A 21,759-nucleotide genomic window follows, 5' to 3' on the forward strand; every position below is an offset into this window, starting at 1 on the left:
CTTCTTAGAGTAAAATCCTGTGTCTTTATCCCTCTCTGACCCTTCATATGTGTGGATGTTTCTTGCCTCCCCACTGGTTTGGGAGTGCCAGGAAGAAACAAAGGCTGTCTTTTTTCTTTTTTTCTGTAACACTCCATGTACCTAGCATTGCATCTGGAATTTAGGAATGTCCAATAGAAGTCAATGAAAATGTAAAGTAATGAATGCATTGTGTATATGCAGATGTGGAGGAAAGAATCATGGCTTAAACAAGTGATATATTGCACCTTTGGAGAGGCGCTTTGTCTGTTTTTATGATGACTAGAGATGGAGTTAAGGCGGTTTATAAACTAAACATCCCGAGTCCCTTGTCTTTTACCTCCCAGATTAAGTACAACTTGGCTCAGAAATAAGAGTCTGTTCTACTCTGCTCCTCTGAACTAGTGGAAGACTTTGTGATTAGTGAAAACATAATTCTACCAATTCTGAGAATTAAATTCAGGAAAGCTACTATAAAGATGCTCTATGAATATGCGCAGAAGGCTAAGCTTGTGTTATTAGCTCTTATTTCAACTTAAGAGCCTCAATTTGTTTGATTTTCCAACTTGACCCATTTATAAGCATGAACTATAGTAATTTACAAAGTGCTTTATGTTAATGATCATTGTGTAGGTTAATTATTATTGTCTTTGCATTTCTTGGCTGTAAAGAAATGGATAGTCCCTCCGACAAATTGTAATTTCAAAATCAGTAAGTGGCATAGTCAGAGATAGAATTGTTCATGGTCTTCCAGACTTTTTTATTACTTTCTATTAATTTCTCAGTTCTCTGTTGTTATTATAGCTGGTAGGAAATCACTAAGCACCAAAGGACCAGCATCCACAGCTGGGTTTTTGAATTCCATTTATGGACCTTCATCTATGTAATCCTGAGCTCAGAGCCCAGGTCAGGCTGCCACTGTATATGGCCTCTAGAGGGCGCACTAACACCTTTCCCCCCATCTCTTGAAGTAAGGGGAAAAAAAATTCTTTTGTTTCCAGTTTTGCAGACACTGGGTGAGAATTTTGGAAGAAAATTAAAGGGAATTTTTTTTAAATTTGATTTTTATGGCTGTACCTGCGGCATATGGAGGCTTCCAACTTAGGGATCAAATCGGAGCTGTAGCCACCACCTTATACCACAGCCACAGCTGCACCAGATCCAACCTACACCAAAGCTCATGGCAACTCAGGATCCTTAACCCACTGAGCGAGGCCAGGGATTGAACCTGTGTCCTCATAGATGCTAGTCAGATTCATTTCTGCTGAGCTACCACAGGAACTCCAGGGAATTTTTAAATTTTATTTTTAAAGAAAATTCACAGAAATATATTGCTGTATACTGTTTGCTGATTCAAAGTCTAGCTATAGGTGGGTTTGGATGGTATAACTGCAGGTGCTGCAAATTCGTGGCAGGAACAATGGGGGTATACCCCTCTTCCTGGCCATGTCAGATACAAATAACCAACTTTAGGTTCTTTCTCCATGTGGAGCCACTGCCATTTACTAGAATTGGCATTTGAGATAAAGCCTGTCTACTAGACATCATGAGCTCTTCTCCTTTGCTGTAACCTGAGATGTCCTAGCGCTAAATAAAAACATCCAAACTCGCAGCCAGTGTAAGCTTAGGCTGTCATGTCTTTAGAGAGTTCTCTGGCCTTCCCAGAACCAGCTTCCTAGGACAACTCCTGGTCCAAGGTCACCCTTCTACTCTGCACCTGCCTCAGTGGCTGCCTCTGGGTGTGAAAGACAGACAGCCATGTGACCTAGGCTTCATGCAGTAAGGGACCCATAGGGTTTCAGAAGTCCTTTGCTGACAGGTGTCTGTTTTGCTCTTACCCAAAAGATTTCTGTGGCTATAAGCTCTTGTAAGTCGGGCATCTAACCCATTCCTCTTGGCCCATTTTGGTGAATCCACACCCAGCAGGTGTCGGGTAGAGCACACCCTGTGTCTCAAGGCTCATGTTCCTTTCCGTCTACCCATTAATGGTGAGAAGGTAGCAGAGATGTGATCACAACAGCCTTATCTCTTATACACTTTAGATTTTATTATGTAGATTTTTTATCGCTCAGCTTTTTATTGTAGCTTATTGATGAGAAACCTAACAGGGATTTTGAGCAAACTAGAGACTTGATTTTGCATGTTAGATCATTCAGCAGCAGCTGGGAGATGGGTGGGAGGGGGGCGAGCCTGGAGACTGTGACGAAAACCTATTGCAGTCAGTGATCAAGGGAGAGGTGATGAGGGCCAGACTAGCACAGTGGCCATGGGGGTGGAAATACAAAACGAGGCATCAATGTGAAAAGTAGTTGGTAGATTCAACAAAGATTTAGTGACTGATTCAGCCTCATGAAAGCAGCAACTGCATTTTGTCATCATATCAAGATTGTACTCAGTAGTTGTTTGGAATAATGAATGAGTGAGTGAGTAATGAGTCCGCATGGTGGCTGAGAAGCGGGGGACATGTAGGGATGATATCTACATTCCTACACTCCTGACGGGGTGACTGGCTGGGCGAGGATCCCACTCACGTTGATAGGTCATGTTGGAAGAAAAACAACTTTGTGGAGGAAGTAAATGCACGAGGTTGGGAAACGTGGGGTTTGAGGTGTCTCTGAGCTGTCCAGGTAGGCCTGTCTTTTGAGCTACTGGAGGTGTGGGCCTGGTGCTCAGGAGGAAGGACTCGCAGGTGGTGGATTTGGGAGAACACAGCACACATAAGCGGTATGTGAATCCATGTGTAGAGGCAGTGGAGACACTGAGGGAGCCCATCTTAGTTTAGCTGCTATAAGACAATACCATAGACTGGGTGTGATAGAAATGTATTTCTCACAGTCTTAAGTCTGGGAAGTCCAGGATCGAGGCACTGGCAGATCCTGTGTCTGGTGGTGGTCTGCTTCTGGTTTGCAGGCATGCATCTTCTCGTATCTTTGCTTGGTGGAAACAGCATGCTAGCTCCCTTTCTCTCCTATAATGACTTCAATACCATTCATGAGGGCCCAACTCTCATGACCCATTACCTCCCAAAGACCCCAGCTCCTAATACCATCGTATGGGGGCATTAGGATTTCAACAAATGAATTTTCGAAGAATGTAAATGTTCAGTATCTAACAGCCCTAAGAAATAGCAGCATTTAAGGATGGCCTGAAGAAAGGAATTCTAAGGAGAAAACTGAGAAGAGTCGAGAGATCAGTGAAGACTGCCCATGTCTGGAAATCCCAGAGGCCCTCATTCCAATGGAAGTGATGCCTCCGGCTCTCAAGGCATGCAGAGCAGAATGGCCATGCCTTGAGCTCAGTGAAAGTTCATACCCGTCTGGTTTTCTACCCTCTAACCCACCCTCCTCTGCATCCTCTCTCTCTCTCTCTCTTTTTTTTGTCTTTTTCCCTTTTCTAGGGCCGCTTCTGCGGCATATGGGGGTTCCCAGGCTAGGGGTCTAATTGGAGCTGTATCCACTGGCCTATGCCAGAGCCACAGCAACATGGGATCCGAGCCGCATCTGTAACCTACACTACAGCTCACGGCAGCGCCAGATCATTAACCCACTGAGCAAGGCCAGGGATTGAACCCGCAACCTCATGGTTCCTAGTCGGATTTGTTAACCATTGTGCCACAACAGGAACTCCTGCATCTTCTCTCTTTCTCTCTTTTTTTTTGCATGCACCTGCAGTCAGAATTCGGAATACAAAATCTGGCCATTACCAATCTTTTTTTTTTTTTTTTTTTTTTTTTTTTTTTTTGCATGTGATTCCTTAGGTCAAATCGGAACTGCGGCTGCTGGCCTATGCCACAGCCACAGCAATGCCAGATCTGAGCCCACATCTGCAACCTACACCACAGCTCACGGCAACTCGGGATCCTTAACCCACTGAGCAAGGCCAGGGATTGAACCTACATCCTCATGGATACTAGTTGGGTTCATAACCTGCTGAGCCACAATGGGAACTCCCTAAATGATATTTTTATTACTATTATTTTTTGGCCATGCCCATGGCATGCAGAAGTTTCCAGGCCAGGAAGAGAACCTGAGCCACAGCAGTGACAACACCAAATCTTTAATCTTCTGAGCCACCAGAGATCTCCTGCATCTTCTCTTAAGAGAGTGGCTGATCATTCAGAATCTTGTCCTAATTTTATGTCCCTCCAGTAATTTCCTTTGAGAGATGAGGTGCTATGTCTTGATAAAGCTAACACCTTCCTTAATGACTAAAAAAATGGATAAAATCAAGAAAGGAAGAAAGTAATAAAACATTAGAAAGCAGTTATCTCTGAAATATAGATTGTACATGGTTTGTTTCCATCTTTATACTTTTCCTTCAGGAGTTCATAGTATTTTTCTTCAAGGGTACAGAGTAAAATTAAAATCTGAAAAGGAGTCTTTAGTTATTTTTACATGGGAAAGTCTGATACAAAGACTGACATTATGTACTATGTCTTAATAAAATTACCAGTCAAGTAGACATGGAACTGTGCACAGATCGGCAATGGGTAGGTATGCCAATGTCTACATTTTTTTTTTTTGTCTTTTGTCTTTTTTGTTGTTGCATTTCTGGCCGCTCCCACGGCATATGGAGTTCCAGGCAGGGTTGAATAGACTGAGCACGGCACGCCAACCCGCAACGCGGATCCGAGCCGGTCTGCAACCTACACCACATCACGGAACGCCGGATTGTTAACACTGAGCAAGGGCAGGCACGAACCGCAACCTCATGTTCTAGTCGGATTCGTTAACCACTGCGCCACGACGGGAACTCCCAATGTCTACATTTTTGAAACCATTTGCATTATAAATCCACATTTGGGAAATAAGAATCTATATAGGCTATTTGAAAACTAGCCATTGTGTGTTCAGAAGATCCAGTGCCACCTCTTGGAGGATATACTTTTGGGTTCTGAGCAAGGATCTGCCCGGGTATGATCAAGACCCCCACATACAGCTGTGCAGGTTGTGCACTGAACAACTCTGGGGGCACTTTTTACCCATAATACAATGTGAATGGAGTCTATAGAATTGAGCAGTACACAACCTACCCAAACAAGTAGTAGACTAGAAATGATCAAGTGATATTTTAAAGACCTAACCCATCACCTGCCAAAATGTTAGATCTTATTAATAGAATCGATTACCAAAGATTTGGCTGTGAAAAAATGATAAACCTGCAAAATGCTCCAAATATAAGCAGCATAGGACATTTTGTTAAATATTTGCTGGTGCCATAGAATATTATGGTAAATTTTTAAAGGGTCATTAGTTAACGTCTTCTGTTTTATTCACCGAGGGCCAGTCTCAGTTTCTAAGAAAAGTGTGTCCCATGTGCTACGAAAGAAGGAGGTGGGAACATTTCCGTCATCGTGCTTGGGGGGCAGAAGAATCCCTGGATGCCCATCCCGGAAAGTTCACTCTGTTCATCCGCCAGCGGAAGGGATTTGTGAAAATGGCCTTGACCCATGGGTAAGTGGCTTTTCACTTCAGGGAACTGGGTCAGGGAAGTTAACACATTATTACATGAACACAAAGAAGTAAAGTAATTTTTCTGGCATGTAAAGACAGACATCCTAATTGGCTTTCCAAAGAAAATAGATATGAATATTTATGGGGAATGGAGTCCAACCTTCCCACTAACCTAGTTCAATGTCATGGGATCTAGCTATTCAACTTGTCTTTAAAAGCAAGACAAGGAGTTCCTATTGTGGCTCAGCAGTAATGAACCGACTAGGATCTATGAGGATGCCTGTTCAATCCCTGCCTTGTTCAGTGGGTCAGAGATCCTGTACTGCAGTGAGCTGTGGTGTAGGTTGCAGACGCGGCTCGGATCCTGCATTGCTATGGCTGTGGTGTAGGCTGGCAGCTGCAGCTCTGATTCATCCCCTAGCCTGGGAGCTTCCATGCGCTATGGGTGTGGCCCTAAAAAGAAAAAAACCAAGACAAAACAAAAAAGGCAAAATTTTATATACTCAGTGTAAATTTCCAGCCAAATGAACCAGTGAACCATGACCAAAGCCAGAGATAAAACAGAAGCTTCCTGGAATCTTGATTTTTCTATAGAATAAAATTCCACAAATTGCTAAGACTGAAGTACTTCAGGTGTAAGTCAGTTTCCATGTATGGAACATGAACTTAGTGATATGGGGGGCTTGGGAACATTAAAAAATTGTTAGGAATCTGTTGGGAAAGTCAGCTGGGCTGAATGGAATATTTAAATCCTTTTCATTGAAAATTCTCATTCTTGGGAGTTCCTGTTGTGGCTCAGTGGTTAACAAATCCGACTAGGAACCATGAGGTTGCGGGTTCAATCCCTGGCCTTGCTCAGTGGGTTAAGGATTCAGTGTTGCCGTGAGCTGTGGTGCTCACTTGGATCTGGTGTTGCTGTGGCTCTGGCGTAGGCTGGTGGCTACAGCTCCGATTAGACCCCTAGCCTGGGAACTCCATATGCTGAGGGTGCAGCCCCAGAAAAGGCAAAAAGACAAAAACAAAAACAAGAACAAAATTCTCATTCTTCCCTCTTATCATTTGCAGTGCTTATTTGGTGCCCGTGTTTTCTTTTGGTGAAAATGAGCTGTTTAAACAAATTAGCAACCCTGAAGGCTCCTGGCTTCGAACTGTGCAGGAGAAACTACAGAAGATCATGGGGTTTGCTTTGCCACTGTTCCATGCCAGAGGAATTTTTCAATACAATTTTGGCCTGATGCCCTATAGGAAACCCATCCATACTGTTGGTATGTACAGCAGAGACTAGAGGCTTGTTAAATTGAGTAAAGGATTACCTTATTTTGAGCAATGTTTATTGTTACTAAAGTAGCTTTGAGTAAGGACTTCCTGTAGTCCTATAGATGTTATTTGAGCTTCACATACAGCATGCCTTTTATTTATGAAATGACTGTATTTTCCACTTGAATGGGAATTGATTACTTTTAAAAATATTGTTATAGAACTAAAGATAGAATCCAATTTTGTCTTCCATCATGATCAATTCCAACCGCCTGGATATAGTTCCCTGGGCTATACAGCAGGACCTCATTGCTTATCCATCCTATGTATAATAGTTTGCATCGACCAACCCCAAACTCCCAGTCCATCCCACTCCCTCCCCACACCCCTTGGCAACCACAAGTCTGCTTTCTATGTCTGTGAGTCTGTTTCTGTTTTATAGATAGTCTCATTTGTGCCATATTTTGTAAATACTGCACACTAACCAATTATGCCACCGGAGCTATGCTCATTTGTGCTGTATTTTAGATTCCACATATAAATGATATCGTATGGTATTTATCTTTCTCTTTCTGACTTACTTCACTTAGTATGAGAATCTCTAGTTGCATCCATGTTGCTACAAATGGCATTACTTTGTTCTTTTTTATGGCTGAGTAGTATTCCATTGAGTATATGTACCACATCTTAATTCATTCATCTGTCGACAGATTTAGGATGCTTCCATGTCTTAGCTATTGTGAATAGTCACAATATGGATTATGGATGTGACAGAAGTGTTTATTTCATTTTTATTCTTATGGCGACACTGAAAAAATGCAAACAATCCCTATAACACCTGACATGACGGCTGCCACTAACACTCATGTATCAGCTGTGCACAGAAATCAATACTGACATTAAGAAGATGTTTATTACATACTAGCCAAATATACAGAAGGAAGTGGTGTGGCTTTGGGGTGATTTTGAATGCTTCATTTATCTTCTCTGAGCCTCAGATTTTACAGCTTCAAGAGGAGACTGTTCAAACTGTCCCATCTTTTCAGGGTGACCTTGGGGCTTAGATGACACGATACATGGGAAAGCTGTCTGTACCTCCCAGGTGCTAGGCGAGTGAGGGTTGGTAAACAGAGTAGAATGCTTCCTGAGCAGGTTGTTAAGGGATATCCAATAGTGTTTCAATTTCTCTTTGTAAACATTCTTGCCAAAATGTTAATCTGAATCAAACCATGAGGAAATAATCAGACAGATTCTGGTTGAGTGACATTGTAGAAAACTCGTGGTCTGGATTCTTCAGAAAAATCAATGTTGTCAAAGACCAAAAGGAGAGAATACTTGGAGTTTCTGCTGTGGTGCCTTGGATTAAGAATTTGACTGAAGAGGCTTGGGTCACTGCAGAAGCGCAGGTTCAATCCCTGGCCCAGCACAGTGGCTAAGGATCTGGCTTGCTGCAGCTGTCATGTAGGTTGCAGCTGCAGCTTGGATTTGATCTCTGGCCTAGGAACTTCCATATGCCATGTCTGGGGCCATAAAAATTTTTAAAAATTATTTTTCATTTTTAAGAAGTTCCCATCGTAGTTACCAGTTAATGAACCCAAACTAGTATCCATAAGGATGTGGGTCTTGCTCAGTGGGTTAAGGATACGCCATTGCTGCGAGCTGTGGTGTAGGTTGCAGATGGGGCTTGGATCCCGTGTTGCTGTGGCTGTGGCATAGCCCAGCGGCTCCAGCTCCAACTGGACCCCTAGCCTGGGAAACTCCGTGTGCTGTGGGTGCAGCCTTAAAAAGACCAAAAAAATTAAATTAAAAAAACAACTGTGGTGGATTGGGAGGAAACAGCTATAAAGGATATTATTGAGACAGCTGATTAAGTTGAAGGTAGATGAAGTACAAAATAATGTTGCATGGAGGTTAAACTCCTTGGAAGTGACTGTGATGGTGTGTTATGTAGGACAGGGTTTTTGTTCTTGGGTATACATGCTAAAATATTTAGGGATGAGAACATGATCAAATCAATGATGTCTGCTTTCAAATGGTTCTATAAAAATAATACAGAGTTCCTGTTGTGGTACAGCGGAAATGAATCTGACTAGTGTCCCTGAGGATGCGGGTTCAATCCCTGGCCTCATTCGGTGAGTGGGTCGGGGATCTGGCATTGCTGTTGAGCTGTGGTGTAGGTTGTAGACATGGCTCGGATCCCATGTGGCTGTGGCTGTGGCATAGGCCTGGAGCTGTACCTCCAATTCTACCCCTAGCCTGGGAGTTTCCATGTGCCACAGGTGCAGCTCTAAAAAGGCAATAAATAAAAATAATACTAATGTGTATTAGCCATATACATGTTGTATGTGTGCATTTGTGTGCAAAATATTTAAAATTGGTGAGTGTAGGGGAAGGGCATACAAGTACCGATTGCATTATTTTTTCTGTAGGTTTGAATTTTTTTTTTCTTAGTTCTGCCGCTGCAGCGTATGGAAGTCCCTAAGCTAGGGATCACACTGGAGCTGCAGCTGCCAGCCTACGCGACAGCACAGCAACATGGGTACCGAGCCACATCTGTGACCTCCACCACAGCTTGTGGCAACACAGGATCCTTAACCCACTGAGCCAAGTCAGGGATCGAACGCACATCCTCATGGATACCAGTCAGGTTCATAACCTGCTGAGCCGCAATGGGAATTACTGAAAAAAAAAATTTTTTTTTTGATCAAAAAGTTAGAGAAGGGAATGTACTTCTTTAAATAAAACCGGTTTGGAACCACTTGAGGACAAAAGTAGTCCATTTTGTTTCAAATCATCCTATTCCTGGTGGGGGAAAAGCAGGCTAAGGGATTTTCTGGAATAGAAAGGAAGGAAGGGGAACCTAGTTTAAATTTTATTTGTAAAGTAGGGATAAAAGGGGATAATAATATTAAGGGGATTTTAGTGTGGTGTCTGGTATAACACCACATTAAATGTGGTTATTAAGTGCTCAGTAAATATTCATGAGAGTGTGTGTGTGCACACACGCGCGCGTGAACACATACATGCAGACATACACACACGTATCTATACACACATGCTTACATTTGGGCATGCTTACATTGGGCATCTTCTGAGACTCCACCATAAGCCAGAGGTTGCCCTTGAACCCAGGTCTTGACCCTTCGCCACGCCCCTCTGCCCAGCTCTCTGCCTGGTATCTCTAGTGTACAGCCATGCAGGATGTAGAGAAAAAGTAAGTTCTGTGTGAGATCGTTAGAGAACTATGCAGACTTTTCATGATTACAGAAAGCTAGAACAAAGACTTATTGTGAAAGATCTACTCCTTGCCTCCACAAGAAGAGAGTAATGCCCATCTCCAAGCTCTTCTCCAGCTGGAAATACAATAGTTCCCAAAGCTGCTCATTCTTCATCATAGGTAAATACAGCACAGCACAGCAAAATAGAGCAAGACTGTTGTGTAAGGCGATAGTGACATCATTCATTTTGAATTGCTGGATGGAATTAGAGAAAGGAACAAAGGAGCATGCCAGCTATAAAAAGCACTGAAACATAAACAAGAGCTGAGATTCCCAACTCTAACCGCAAGTGGATATTAGCTGATTTTTCCAAGGCAAGGAGTTCTACCTCCAAGAGCAGCCCGATGCAGCTGTTTTTTTTCCTTTGTGTTGTAAAAAGCAGTCATGCTGCAGTTTGTGACTTAGTCTTAGGTTGAAAACAACTTTCTTCTTCTGAGTAGTTAAAAATCGTGTCGCAGAGAGAAGGAATCCTGATCTTCTAGGACTTGGGACTCTTGGCAGATTTGCAAGTTTTTGTTTTGTTACCTCTGTCTTTATCCCTAAAAGGTAATTGAGAAAGGTTTCTTAATCTCTAATCCAGTTGGGGGTTCATTTATTTTATTTTATTTTCGTCTTTTTAGGGCTGTACCCGTGGCACATGGAAGTTCCCGGGCTTGTTTTTGAGTTGGAGCTGCAGCTGCTGGTCTATGCCACAGCAACGTGGAGTTCCAGCAGCATCTTCGACCTACACCACAGCTCATGGCAAGGCTGGATGCTTAACCCACTGAGCAAGGCCAGGGATTCCCACACCTCATGGATACTAGTTGGGTTTGTTGCACTACAATGGGAAGTCCAGTTTGGGGTTCACTTATTAATGAGGGCAGGAGTGATGGAATCTTTAATTTCCTCCGTGTGTGTGTGTGTGTGTGTGTGCATGTATTTTATTTTTTATTTATTTTTATTCTTATTTTTTGTCTTTTTGCCATTTTCTTGGGCCGCTCCCACAGCATATGGAGGTTCCCAGGCTAGGGGTTGAATCGGAGCTATAGCCGACGGCCTACGCCAGAGCCAGAGCAACACAAGATCTGAGCTGCATCTTCGACCTACACCACAGCTCACGGCAACGCTGGATCCTTAACCCACTGAGCAAGGCCAAGGATCGAACCCGCAACCTCATGGTTCCTAGTCAGATTCATTAACCACTGAGCCATGACGGGAACTCCTATGTGCATGTATTTTAGAAACAAGACAAGTATGACTGTGTCTTTCTCACAGTTTAAAGGGAAAAGTCTTATGGTGATAAATTCAATACATATAAGTATGTTTGAGCTCTCTAGAAGAACTCTCTGAAATATAATAAAACCATCACTAGGAAAGCAACAGGATTGAAATTAACTGGAGGAGAGCTCATAGGAAATAAGACTCAATTAACAATTCAGAATTGGAGTTCCTGCTGTGGCACTGGCTTAAGAATCCAACTGTAGCAGCTCAGGCAGCTGTGGAGGCACAGATTTGATCCCTGGCCCTGCACAGTGGGTTAAAGGATCCTGTGCTGCTGCAGGTATGGAGTAGGTCACAGCTGTGGCTTGGATCCAGTCCCTGGCCAGGGAACTTCCACATGGCGCAGGTGTGGCCATTAAAACAAAAAATCCAGACTTCACAAATCCTAACTGAGGTAAGCCAGGAACAACATGCTTCATCTTCTTAGACTGCTGTTATCTCTTTGTAAGTCCCAGCTTCCACCAGGAATAGTTGTGCCTGACCTCTCCTTGGGAAGATTTCACGAAGAAAACAGAAGCTATTTCTATAAAGCCATGAACTTGTTAGTAGGTCTGCAGGTAGCTTTCTTAATTGCATATAAATTGCTGTTTGTTTGTTTGTTTTCCCCTCAAAAAATGATGAAGTTCAGAGCTAGAAGGAAGCTTCAGGATCAGTTATGCTGTTATCCTGTACAGGTGAAAATTAAGGCCAGAGAGGAAGGTAGTTCCTAGCTTGGGGTACCTGCTGGTGAGTTAGCGCTGGATCTGGTCAGTTCCAGCCCCGTGCTTCTTGTGCAACAGCAGCCCCCGTCACATCAGCCTCTCTTAGCCTGTATTTCAACCACAACTGAAAGCAAGATGGTTATGTTGAATTACAAAGGACGCATGTCTACTATATCTAAGTTTGACATCCAGGCTATCAAGGAGAACTGCACATAAGCTTCTTGAGGCTAAATCTGGTTAAAAAGTTAGGAATTTGAGACTATTAACGTTGCGATGAGGAGATGTATATCCTAGATCATGTATAACTTTGTGTAGTTAGAACACATATATAGAACACCTTATGATATGTGTGTGTGTTTTATGTGTGTATATCACGCCCTTCTCTGTGCTCCCTCACTTCCCATACTGTTGTCACACTTCCTTTTACTGTGTTATTTATCACTTCCTTCTTCCTCTGGTTTCCTCTTAAGTAACCACCTTTTGTTATTGGCATGGACTGGGCCTTGGATGTAGCAGGGGGAGTCCCCGGGTAGCCAGTGGAAACCCTAGGAGCACTGTTCTGTTACCTGCAGCCCCATTTGACCTCACGCCCACGCTAATCAAAGGTAATAAGAAGCATTTTTCTGCCCAGGGGTCATTGAACATCAGGTACATGTTCAACTCTTGGCGTCAGTATCAGCATCAGCCCAGCAGAGGGCGCAGTGAGTAGCACAGAGGACCCAGGAGAGCAGATGCTGGAGCCACTGTATCTAGTCTTTTATTAAAATCTGAGACGAGTGAGCTAAAAGTTATTTATTATACAAATGCCTTAAAAGACGTAGAAGTTTCTAGGTTTTAAAAAATTGCTTCAGGAGTTCCCGTCGTGGCGCAGTGGTTAAAGAATCCGACTAGGAACCATGAGGTTGCGGGTTCGGTCCCTGCCCTTGCTCAGTGGGTTAACGATCCGGCGTTGCCGTGAGCTGTGGTGTAGGTTGCAGACGCGGCTCGGATCCCGTGTTGCTGTGGCTCTGGCGTAGGCCGGCGGCTACAGCTCCGATTCAACCCCTAGCCTGGGAACCTCCATATGCCGCGGGAGCGGCCCAAGAAATAGCAACAACAACAAAACAACAACAACAACAACAACAAAAAATTGCTTCATTGTTAATTATACGGGTAACACCAATGCCTTCTCTTATAGAAAATTCATACAATGCAGATAAAATGTAAGCTCCCCCATCTCTTTCTCCCTCCCTCCCTCCAGGTAACAGGTAATGGTTATCAGTCTTTCTTGGCAGACTTTCTTGCTACACTAAAAGTTTCTAATGCACCTAGAAATGGAATTTTTTTTTTTTTTTTGTCGTTTTGCCCTTTTCTTGAGCTGCTCCCTTGCCATATGGAGGTTCCCAGGCTAGGGGTTGAATCGGAGCTGTAGCCGCCGGCCTACGCCAGAGCCACAGCAACTCGGGATCTGAGCTGCGTCAGCGACCTACACCACAGCTCAGGGCAACGCCAGATCCTTAATCCACTGATCGAGGCCAGGGATCGAACCTGCAACCTCATGGTTCCTAGTCAGATTCGTCAACCACTGTGCCACGACAGGAACTTCTGGAATTTTTTTAAATAAATAGAATCGTACTATATTATTTTACAACTTTCCCTCTACCTGCTACATTTTAGCCATCTGTGTATGTGTACACATGATTATTTCATTTTTTCAGCTGAGATATAGTCGCATATAGCAGCTTAGTTTCAAGTGTTGAGTTGATATTTGTACATATGGTAAAATGATCACCACCTTAAGTCTATTTTATATGTCACCATACATAGTTGAAAAATATTATTTAAAAAAAAATTTGTTGCCAAGGATTCTATTGAATGAATGGTCTGTGGTTCACTTAATAATCTTTCTATTGAAACTTTTGGTTGCTTTTGTTTTCCACTGTTCCAAACAGTGGCATCCTTATGAATTAAGTGTGTTTTCTGGTACAGACGCTTAGCAGTGAAGATACATATTCTTTTCATTTTTTTAGGATGACATTACAAAGAGCCAGGATCTCATGATTCAAGATTTCCCGGGTAGGGATAATAGGGCACTGTGGTCTGGCTGTCAGCTGTACCCGAGGGAGTGAGCTGGTGACGTGCACACACACAGCTCTGTCCTCGTACAGCTGCAGTCAGCACAGTAGTTCATTTGACTCAAAGTCAAAACCACCAAGGTCCTGACAATCCAGCGTCTGCTGAGAAGGAACGCTCTTTATTTGTTATCAAAAGGGGTGGTGTGACCACTGCAGGCAGCCAGTAAAATGAAAAAGGAGGGGTGCTGGCAGGCCTGACGTATTCTGATTGGGCCGATCTTTCTAGGGCTGTCCATTAGAGACAGGAGTCTGTGGTGGAGTGGCTTTGGTTTCTTCTGCATGATGTATTCTCTGTTTTTTGCAGTGGGCCGCCCCATCCCTGTTCCTCAGACCCTGCACCCAACCTCAGAGCAGATTGAAGAGTTGCATCAGACCTACATGGAGGAGCTAAGGAAATTATTTGAGGCGCACAAAGGGAAATACGGTATTCCAGAGCATGAAACTCTCATTTTTAGATAACTCTTCTCTTAGACGCATACAAGAGGGCTAGAGAACATCGCTTTGCAAGAACAAATAATTTAAATAAGTTACTTTTTTCTTTGACTGTGCAATCAGATTTGTAACTGAGAGATATTTTGTATGGTGACAGATGTTGGTTTTTGTCTGTGGTAACTAAAAATCCGGTGGGCGACTGTATGGTAAAGTTGGAGATGATTGCAGCCTTTTCAAAAGTCTTCTTTCTGGAGGAAGATAAAACTTGTTTTACAAGTTAAGAAAAGGTTTATAATTATACATGTGCTTTAAAAAAATGGCAGCTTCAAAAAAGAATTAGACTCTTTTACTAAATATCACAATAATTTAATGTGGTTTTGCTGAGTACAACAGCTGTTGTTTAGCACAGCTGGAACATTTACGAAACAGTATGTAAAATAATTTGCCATGTAGAGCTAGAGGCATTTTTTTTTTTTTCCTGCTTGAACAGACCACTCGTTAGCCAGTAATATGACTTTAAGACTTAGTTCATTTGGTCCTTTAGGTCATATCAACCAATGCATTTTTACACAATATTACAGAGGTTTTTTTTTTTTGCCATTTTGGAAATGGACTGAATCTACCGTATGGAAACCCATGTGGAGAGGACTATGTCTTCTCTCTTCTAATCATATTTAGAAATACTCATCCTTGTCATTTTCTTAGAAATACATTCACTTACTACAGGCAAAGAGGTCTCTTGGAGGACATGCTTTTGACATGTTTAAGACTTGAAATTCCAAAAGATTTTCACGGTAATAGAAATGGTTTTAATTTTCTTCCCTTAAGGCCTCTTCCGGTAAGGTGAGCTCTGAGAGAAAGTGCCCGCTCTAGTGAGATGTGACTGGTTCATGGCTGACACAGGTTACATGATTCTCCTGGGAACCAGAACGTTAGGTCCAAGAGAGCGTGAGTCTTCCCTTCTGTTCCCTGATGTCCCCCAGGGCCTGGGTCAGCTCGTGACGCTTGGTAGACATGAAATAAGTCCTTGTTTCATGAATGTATTCCTAGGTGAACACATAAGCTTTGCCAGGAGGTGATGTGTCTTTAAAGCTATGCTATAGGATGCCACCAATTCTAGGAAAAGACCCATTTTGAGGAGATAACTTGCTAGGGCTGATGGTCCCATGCCAGTACTTGACAATGCCGCAGGTTAGTTTCTCAGGAGCAAGTCAGAAGGAGGTTGCTGAGACTCAGTCTCTAAGCCTTAGGTAATTAATTATTCAATAAGTAAGAGAATGTCTAGTTTCCCAATCATCTCCTCCATTCTCCATATCTGGGGGCAACTACCTTGAGTTGTTATAACTTATTGGTAATATGTGTTAAAGCCCCTGATTTTTAAAACATCAAGCCATGGGCTAGAGCCCAAATAGGGTTTAGCAACAGTAAAACAGACTCATGCTGGGTAATGTCTTGAGTAGAAAAGGATTTCACACACAAAAAAGTGAACCTTCTCAATTGTTCCATATAGGACTTTTTGGCCAGCATCCCTCTGGCTTCATGTTGTAGAGCAGTCCAGGAGTCCATTGACCCATGGCCTTAAAAAGACAAAAAAAATTTTTTTTTTTTGGTCAAAGCAGGAAATAGGACACATTTTGGTAGATGTGGCTAATTTGACTATAAGTCCTTTGGGGTATTACTCAATACCAAACAAATGTAAAAGAAGCTCCACTTACATAAAATTATACCCTAGCTGGTCACAAGACAGTATTTCAGAAGACTCTGTGGCCCAGATAACCACAGCAACTAAAGGCCTTTATATAATTATAAAACCCATGATTTTCATTCCTTTGGAGCAGTTTATGAAAATCTCATGACACAGTCTTTTCGCAGTTTCGCAAAGGTATGACTTTTAATCTCACACTCAGTAGTGTCAGGGCCTGACTGACCACTAACTTCCACTGCATCACCTAGAAAACAGTGAAAGCCCATATAGGGTAAAGCAGAGGCACTGAAAAATGCGAAAAGTTCTGCTCTGATGAATTTATCTAGAATTTTGCCATTACAAAATCTAGACATCAGCAACTTTAATTCTTGGCCTGCACAAAATCTTATTTTTAAGTACGTATTAGGGAGTTTACCTCTTCCTTTCTTAGGGTCTCCAAAGGTCTAAATCCAGCCAGGCCAAGAAGTCCTTTCATACATTTTTTTCTTTTTTTTGTATCTTCTAGGGCTGCACCCGAGGCATATGGTGGTTCCCAGGCTAGGGGTCTAATCAGAGCTACAGCTGCTGGCCTTCGCCAGAGCCACAGCAACTTGGGATCTGAACCGCATCTGCAACCTACACCACAGCTCATGGCAATGCCAGATCCTTAACCCACTGAGCGAGGCCAGGGATTGAACCCTCAAGCTCATGGTTCCTAGTTGGATTTGTTAACCACTGAGCCATGATGGGAACTCCCTAGAAGTCCTTTCATAAACTCAAAGCATCAGTTCCATATAGTCCTACAGGTTGCAAACGAATGTTCTGAATTTTTGCTGCAACATAAACGTGAGTCATGAATTGCATTTAGTAGTATATTTTGATGGAGCTCTCCATTTTAAAGGTTCTCTTCTAATCTGTAATTGCATATAAAATTTAAACAGTAAAACAATGACACCAAAACAACAACAAAAATAACCTCAGAACACCGGGAGAGAAGCTGGGCCGGGAGAGAAATTGTGCATTTATGCTGTCGGATTTGGACATTTCTTTCTCCTGTGTTTCCTTTGCACACTGGGTGCAGGCTGAGTCATTTCCTTTGTCTTGCAGCTAGAAATCTTGAAGTTGTCTCTACCCTGCCAGGTCTATTACACTCACAAGAAAGCTGCAGCTTTGGTGCTTGGGAAAGCCAGCCAGTTTCGCTCTGACCCACGGGGAACCAGGATGAGGGATGTTTTGTGATTTATACAAACTCTTCACCATGACCGTGAAAACAATCAAAGTCTGTCTACTTCAGGGACATCTGTGACTTTATTGTGAGTGTCGGGTTATGTGTAAAACCCCTACTTTCCTCAAGTTACACTTCTGTCCTGGGAAGCTCAGGAAGTGGAGTCTGGATTCATTGTCCTTATTTCCATAACTTTACCTTGATTCCAAACTACCTCACTGGTGCAGATCACCAAGTTTGTGATAAATACGAAAATAAGTGTGGGGTGTGTTAACCTCTGTCTTCTTTTCCTCTAAAATAAGAGACAGTATTGATGGGCTTTGTCATTTGGTTGGTTTTTGCCAACAGCCCAAGGTTGCTCGTTCTCACATTTGTTTTTAAAACTAAGTGATAAAATATCTATTTGTGGGGCTGGGAGAGTTCCTTCAAATAGAATTTGAGTATCTTTTTAGAGGAGAAAAACCAGGCACCTTCAAAACAACCAGCTAGTTACTCTGGTTTGTCTAGGGTAGCAAACACAGCAGCAGTTCTTGATGCTTGAAACAAAGGGATTTCTCTAATGCCTTATATTTTAGTTATTTTAATGGCTCCTTCCCAAACACCTTCAGCTTGGTGCCTTACTATCTTATATAAGAAGAAAGTTGATCTCAATCCATAGATCAGTCATGGGATGGTGAGTTCCTCCTGGCAGAATCGCTGTCTTGTGTGAGTTTTGATCCTGGCCCCGAGAGGATAGACTTTCATGCCTCTCCATGAATGCTTGTGGCACTAACCTGGCAGTTTGATGGACGGTGCCATGGAAGCCAAATTTGAGAGTCGGAAGGGATGTCATAGCCTGTCAGTTATTCCTTCTGCTGATGAAGCGGTTGAACCCCAGTGAGGTTTAATATGGATTGGAACTAACTTCGTGTTATAGATTAAACAGGAGGTCCTGCTCTCCCATGACTGTTGATTAATCAACCAACAATCCTCCTATAAAGCGAAAGTATCAAAAACAGAGTACAATAAAAAACAACACGTAAGGCAGCAAACTCTGTATTATTGAGATTGAGGCTATTTTTCTTTCTTGAGATCAGTACACGGCATTGTTGATTTTCCCTTATGCAAGAGCTATTTTGGGGATACAGCCTGGGCAAAGTCCAAGATTCCAACAACACGCTTAGCCACTGAAGCCTTATATATCAGAGCAGCAGGGTAGGGCAAGGTGCCTCCTGCCTAGGGAGAGTGACAGACCTTGCCAGAGTCTTTCCTCTCAGCTGTGTTGCTATCATTAATGTCACCAAAGTAACCCCACTACTCATACAAAGGTGCAAGCAGAGCTTCTGTCACCTATGGACAGCCCCAAGTCCAGAGACATTCTGGATCCAGCCTTATTTAGTTGCATTGTCATAGCTGCTTTAAAAAATTTTTTAAAATAGCTCTTAGATTCTGGTTAAGAATGATCTTAGGCTCTCTTGAGAATAAAGATAAATCTTCCTTTTGTTGTATTCCCAAGGAGTGTGTGTTTCTTTCCTATTCCATTTGCAGACCAACTTGGAGCCTGGTAGGATTTCTTCTTTTTTTGTTGTTGTTGTTGGTCTTTTTAGGGTCACACATGTAGCATATGGAAATTCCCAGGCTAGGGATCTAATTGGAGCTGCAGCTGCCTGCCTACACCACAGCCACAGCAATGCTGGATCCAAGTCGCATCTGCAACATACTACAGCTCATGGTGAAGCTGGATCCTTAACCCACTGAAGGAGACCAGGGATCGAACCTACATCCTCATGGATGGGTTCATTACTGCTGAACCATGACAGGAACTCCTCTGGTTGGATTTTAAACCCTCTTTTATGGGTTGACACGACCAGAGAAAACTCCAGCCTTTTCTACTTCTCAGGCTTCTGTGTTCAAATCATCCTTCAGCCTCTGGACTTGCCCTAACTGGCCCAGTGACCTGGACCCAGGGGCTTCCTACGTAAATAGAGTTAGGAGTGAACCGTCTCCAAGATTTCTTCTGGCTCTGTCTCTATGGTCACTGCCTGGCTTTTTCTGCCATGGTAATGACATCTGGCTGGAGATTTATCTGGTGACTTTTCCTTTTCCTGTACCCTCCTCACTCGTGTTCCTCCAAGACATGCAGTGAGTTCAAATGATTATCTGACTTTCTTGGTATTTTTCTAAGGAAATAACTTACATCTCTAAGTAAAAATAGAAAATTCTCCAAGAGCCTGCCTCCTTTATAGTATTCAAAACTAAGGAATAACCGTTTGATACTTGTTAACCTCTTTGTAGGAGATGGTGGTGAAGTTTTCTGTTTTCTATATTGTATGTGTGGCTGTGCACTTTTTGAAAGCTCTCGGTTTGTAAAGTTTTGACCAATAAATGTGTTCTGCGCCCAAGTTATCAATGCGTGGGTGTGATATTTCACCCTGGATCAAATGATTTTCCTTTTCCGATACCTTGACAAGGCTGAATTAACTTGGACTTGGGGGTCAATACAAACAAGAGAATTGCAGCCAAACCGTGAGCATCGCCGATTCTCATACTGAAGGGTCAAACCTTTAAATTCACTTGATGGGGTAAAAGAGCAGAAAGCAGGGGCAGGGCTGACAGGAAAGTGTAGGTGTGCAGGGTGAAGCAAGGACAGAGGACAGGAAGAGGCAAGAAGTCAGGAAGTTGCTGTCATCGCATGTGGTTGGAGTTGGTGTGAAACCTCTCAAATCCAGGAATATTCAAACACTGATCAAAAAAATCTCCAGATTCCTCACCAAGGGAATCCCTGCTAGTGGGTACGGGGTTTCTTTTGTGATGAGGCCTATGTTCTTAAATTGGCTTGTGGCGGAAGTTCTTATGGTGGCTCAGCGGTTAACAAATCCGTCTAGGAACGATGCGGTGGCAGGTGTGATCCCTGCCCTCGCTCAGTGGGTTAAGGATCGGCATTGCCCTGAGCTGTGGTGTAGGTCACAGTGGCGGCTCGGGTCCAGCATTGCTGTGGCTGTGGTGTAGGCCAGCAGCTGCTGCTCTGATTCAACTCCTAGCCTGGGAATCTCCACATGCCATGTGGATGTGGCCCTAAAAAAATAAAAGTAAAATTGGATTGTGGTGACTATAGTACAACTCTCTGAATATTTGAAAAACCCCCAAACTCTACATTTAGGGTGAGTTTTATGGTATGTGAATTATATCTCAATAAAAATGTTGTGGAGTTCCCATCGTGGTTCAGTGGGTAATGAATCCGACTATGAACTGTGAAGTTGTGGGTTCGATCCCTGGCCTCGCTCAGTGGGTTAAGGATCCAGCGTTGCCGTGAGCTGTGGTGAAGGTCACAGGTGCCGCTTGGATCCTGCATTGCTGTGGTGTAGGCTGGCAGCTACAGCTCCGATTAGACCCCTGGCCTGGGAACCTCCATATGCCACAGGTGTGGACCTAGAAAAGACCACAAAAATCAAATCAAATCAAATCAAATCAAATCAAATCAAATCAAAAGGTATTTTATAAACTCAAGTCACTCAGACACTTGCCAAAATAAAGGAAGAAGTTAAAAACTAAATCTCCCTTTTTTATGTGTCAAAGATGAAATTGCCTCCCTTTGATGCCAGCACTTTGGATGACAGTTCATGCCTTGATTTTTGAAACCCATTGGTGTTTCTGGGTTCATTATCAAAATAGGTGTTTTCAGTACTCTTTTAGTGTTTCATTGGATAAAGAACATGCTGATTTGGGGGGAAGTTTTTGGGTTTTTTGGCCACGCCCATGGCATGCAGAAACTCCTGGGCCAGGGATCAAATCCATGCCACCACAGTGACCTAAGCCCCTGCAGTGACAACACTGGATCCTTAACCTGCTGTGCCACAAGAGAACTACCACACTGTTTTATTGTGTAAAATACCATTTGACTTAATTTTTTCCCAGCACTTTGTTTATACTGTAGCTAAAGACTAGTAAATATGTCATATAATGATAATCAATATTTATTGACCACCTCCAGTGTGCCAGATTCAGGGCTACGTACTTTGTGTACATCATGGCATTTAGCTCTTAAAATAGCCCTATGGATTGGTACTATTTTTGTCCCAAAAGAACTGGGGCTTGGGAGTTCCCACTGTGGCTCAGTGGTAATGAATCCATGAGGATGAGGGTTCCATCCCTGGCCTTGTTCATTGGGTTAAGGATCCAGTGTTGCCATGAGCTGTGGTGTAGGTCACAGATGCGGCTTGGATCCTGCATTGCTGTGGCTGTGGTTTAGGCTGGCGGCCGCAGCTCCGATTCGACTGCTGGCCCAGGAACTTCCATAGGCAGTAGGTGCTGCCCTAAAAAAACAAAAAGAAAAGTACTGCAGAGGGAGGGGTGGCCCT

At 43.0% G+C, this 21,759-nt stretch overlaps 1 protein-coding gene and 1 pseudogene across 2 annotated transcripts in view; both read left to right on the forward strand.

The window, feature by feature from the left end:
- Positions 1-19,801, forward strand: part of LOC100523928 — a 42,658-nt pseudogene extending 22,857 nt beyond the window's left edge. Inside the window, exons 4-6 of the transcript XR_002339292.1 lie at positions 5,299-5,471; positions 6,537-6,736; positions 14,386-19,801. The product of XR_002339292.1 is annotated as a glycerol kinase pseudogene (transcript). The remainder of the gene's footprint in view (positions 1-5,298; positions 5,472-6,536; positions 6,737-14,385) is intronic.
- MOGAT1 (monoacylglycerol O-acyltransferase 1) overlaps positions 1-19,803 on the forward strand; it is a 39,477-nt gene extending 19,674 nt beyond the window's left edge. Inside the window, 5 exon segments of the mRNA XM_003133676.4 lie at positions 5,299-5,334; positions 5,337-5,381; positions 5,384-5,471; positions 6,537-6,736; positions 14,386-19,803. Of these exon segments, the coding sequence (XP_003133724.2) occupies positions 5,299-5,334; positions 5,337-5,381; positions 5,384-5,471; positions 6,537-6,736; positions 14,386-14,540 (524 nt within the window). The 3' untranslated portion in view covers positions 14,541-19,803.

Source organism: Sus scrofa, chromosome 15 (assembly GCF_000003025.6).
Source record: "Sus scrofa isolate TJ Tabasco breed Duroc chromosome 15, Sscrofa11.1, whole genome shotgun sequence".
NCBI classification, from domain to species: Eukaryota; Metazoa; Chordata; class Mammalia; order Artiodactyla; family Suidae; genus Sus; species Sus scrofa.